Source organism: Atta colombica, unplaced genomic scaffold, assembly GCF_001594045.1.
Source record: "Atta colombica isolate Treedump-2 unplaced genomic scaffold, Acol1.0 scaffold12, whole genome shotgun sequence".
Classification (NCBI taxonomy): Eukaryota; Metazoa; Arthropoda; class Insecta; order Hymenoptera; family Formicidae; genus Atta; species Atta colombica.
In genome coordinates this window covers 7551768-7554354 of record NW_017259206.1, presented here as the reverse complement: position 1 = coordinate 7554354, position 2587 = coordinate 7551768, and the positions used below count along the sequence as shown (strand labels likewise).

The 2587-nt window shown below is 26.2% G+C and overlaps 1 protein-coding gene across 2 annotated transcripts in view; it reads right to left on the bottom strand.

Annotated features, from left to right (window-relative positions):
- Nucleotides 1-2587, bottom strand: part of LOC108694282 — an 8321-nt gene that overhangs the window by 4645 nt on the left and 1089 nt on the right. For both annotated transcript variants that reach the window (XM_018203670.1, XM_018203669.1), the window contains exons 2-5: nt 2026-2163; nt 1742-1822; nt 1470-1661; nt 1121-1181 (exon numbers count right to left, since the gene is read on the bottom strand). In XM_018203670.1, the coding sequence (XP_018059159.1) occupies nt 1121-1181; nt 1470-1661; nt 1742-1822; nt 2026-2163 (472 nt within the window). The remainder of the gene's footprint in view (nt 1-1120; nt 1182-1469; nt 1662-1741; nt 1823-2025; nt 2164-2587) is intronic.

The following is a 2587-nucleotide window of genomic DNA, read 5'->3' as shown; positions in this document are numbered from 1 at the left end:
AATAGATACAAATTACAAGGTACAATTACAACCTCAAGATGCAAAAAGTTTTACATCACTACATATATATATTCAAACTTAATTTACATTCTATAGCTTCATGATTATACAATAAAAAATTATTTACTCGTGCCAAAAGATAGATAAATATATATGGCGTGCAATTGATGATTAAGCGGACTTACCAAAATGGAGGATCAAATCCACCAATGAAATCAACTGTAACCGACAACCCTCTTTTCAAGCAATAATAAATAATCGCGTGTACTTATATGTAAGTAAGAATTATCAAAGATAATCTTATCAAAAATTATTTAATTTCTTATCATTTAAAATTTTTAAAATGCATTCCTATCAGCGGTGATAAATTCCTGGACAGTTTTATGCAAATTTAAAGTGTACATTTATTAGGGACTGTGCAATTAGGGAAATATAATATGACAAAGTATGTATAAAATAATAAAAATCTAGCGCTTATATAAGACTAACACAGCTTTTACGTTCTTCAAAATGTACTAAATTTACATTTTTTAAATAGCTAATGATCTCATTTATATTCTTTATAATTATCTAACTATTGTTGAAATATTTAAATTAACAGTAATCATAAATACAAATTGTAAAAAATTATAAATAAAAGAGTATTATGGCTTGTCATTTTCAATTTCTTTAAATACATATAGAATGATATTCAGCTTCCAAACAATTTTCTTATCAAATATACTGTTCTAACAATAACCACAACCTCTGCCCAATTGCTTATCAAACCACAAGCCAGTGTAAAGATTCATTAATTTTTACTTCAAGCAAGTATTATACGTATTTTTTAAAATATTACTGAAATATACTTAATCACTAAAATCTTGAATACAAAAATTTTAAGTATACTTAACTGCATTCTGATATATGAAAGAAATTTCAAAAGTAAAGTGATACTTTCTGTCGTACAAATTTAAGCTTAATTCAACTTATACTAGTAAATCTTAATTCTTGTCTGTAAAAAACAGTGATAAAAAATTCAAACATAAAAAAACGTCTTTTTCTTTTGAAATTTCCTTGTTAGGGCAAAGATTATAAATCATTTAAATCTGCATATATATGCGATACTAAATATACTCACAGCTATCATCTTCCTCAAGGAATACTTTACTGAGACAAATTCCGCCAACAATGGCCATAAACTGTAAAATAGATAAACTTTGGAACTAATGGCTGCGTTCAGCAAAAAAAGCAGCTTTACAATTGTTATAAAATTCTTTAATATGATTAGTCTTGCTCTTAGTTCCTTACTGAATCTAAATGTATAAACCAATCAAACTGAAGAACAACAATTACAAAGCTTGTTTTCTCTGCTGAACATAGTCATTGTATATAATAATAAAATCTACACAGTCATTATGATAATGTATTATGATAATGTATTATGATAATATATTATGATAATGTACAGTAATTAATTCTTTACTTACACCTAGGATACATTGTGTCGCAGCGTGTAAAATTTCTATCACTTCATAATCCAGTACGCAGTCTGTTACATTAATAGGTCGTGCAGGTCGAAAAAGCTCTGGTTCTGTCACATCATAAACAGCTTTGCAACCTGGTCCATTTACATACCACCATGAAAAGCTACCAGTACCAAGATTAAGAATATCGCTATTCTGAAAAATAATGTTATAATATTATATCCATTATATGCGTACACAATAATTCACGTTATATTTATACATAAGCTACTTACTTTGTCCAGTATCCCCACATTGAGATAAAAGCATATGATAAATACGTTCCATCCTAACCATAATGTATTCCATATACAATACTAAAACAAGAATCGTAATTATTTTAGAATTTATTATAGAAATAAACAATTCATTCAATTAATAATTAATAAAAATAGAAGAAAAGACAGTCTTTGTATGTTTCGATTAAACTCTTTTGTTTACTTTTACATAACAGAAATATTCTTATCGAAATATTTATAAAGATTCTTTTTATTGTATCTATATAAAAATAATTATTTACCGATATGATATATTTAGGTCTATACTGAAAGGCCCCAAAGAATCCTAGAATTACGAAGATAATGTTGAAAAAGTTGACCAGTATCGGAGTCCACATAAATCCCAAAAAGTCAAAAACTTGACGTTCTATTGTGGTAATCTGAAAACAAGAAGAAAATAGATTACATCATACCATAAAATCATCCAACAAGAGCGTGAAGTAATATGCGACATTTTAATTTCTGTTAATTCCTTTTGTAAGCGTTCTTAAACTATAGCAATTGCCCTACGTTCTGTATTCTACTCTGTTAATTAGTCATTCTGAGTCATAGCATTTAAAGGCGCAACACAGTTACATGAAAGATTGTTTCAAAACTCTTAATTTACTAAACTTTTTTATGGACAGATTTTTTTTTTTAATTAATTAATTAGTTTTTTTTTAATTAATAAAACTCAAAAATTGAGTGATATGCAGTCGACATTTTATAATATAAAAAATTTTACATTTTAAAATATAAAACATAAATATGTGTTAATTAAAAAATTACATACAAAAAATACAAATATACGATATTAAAATTTAT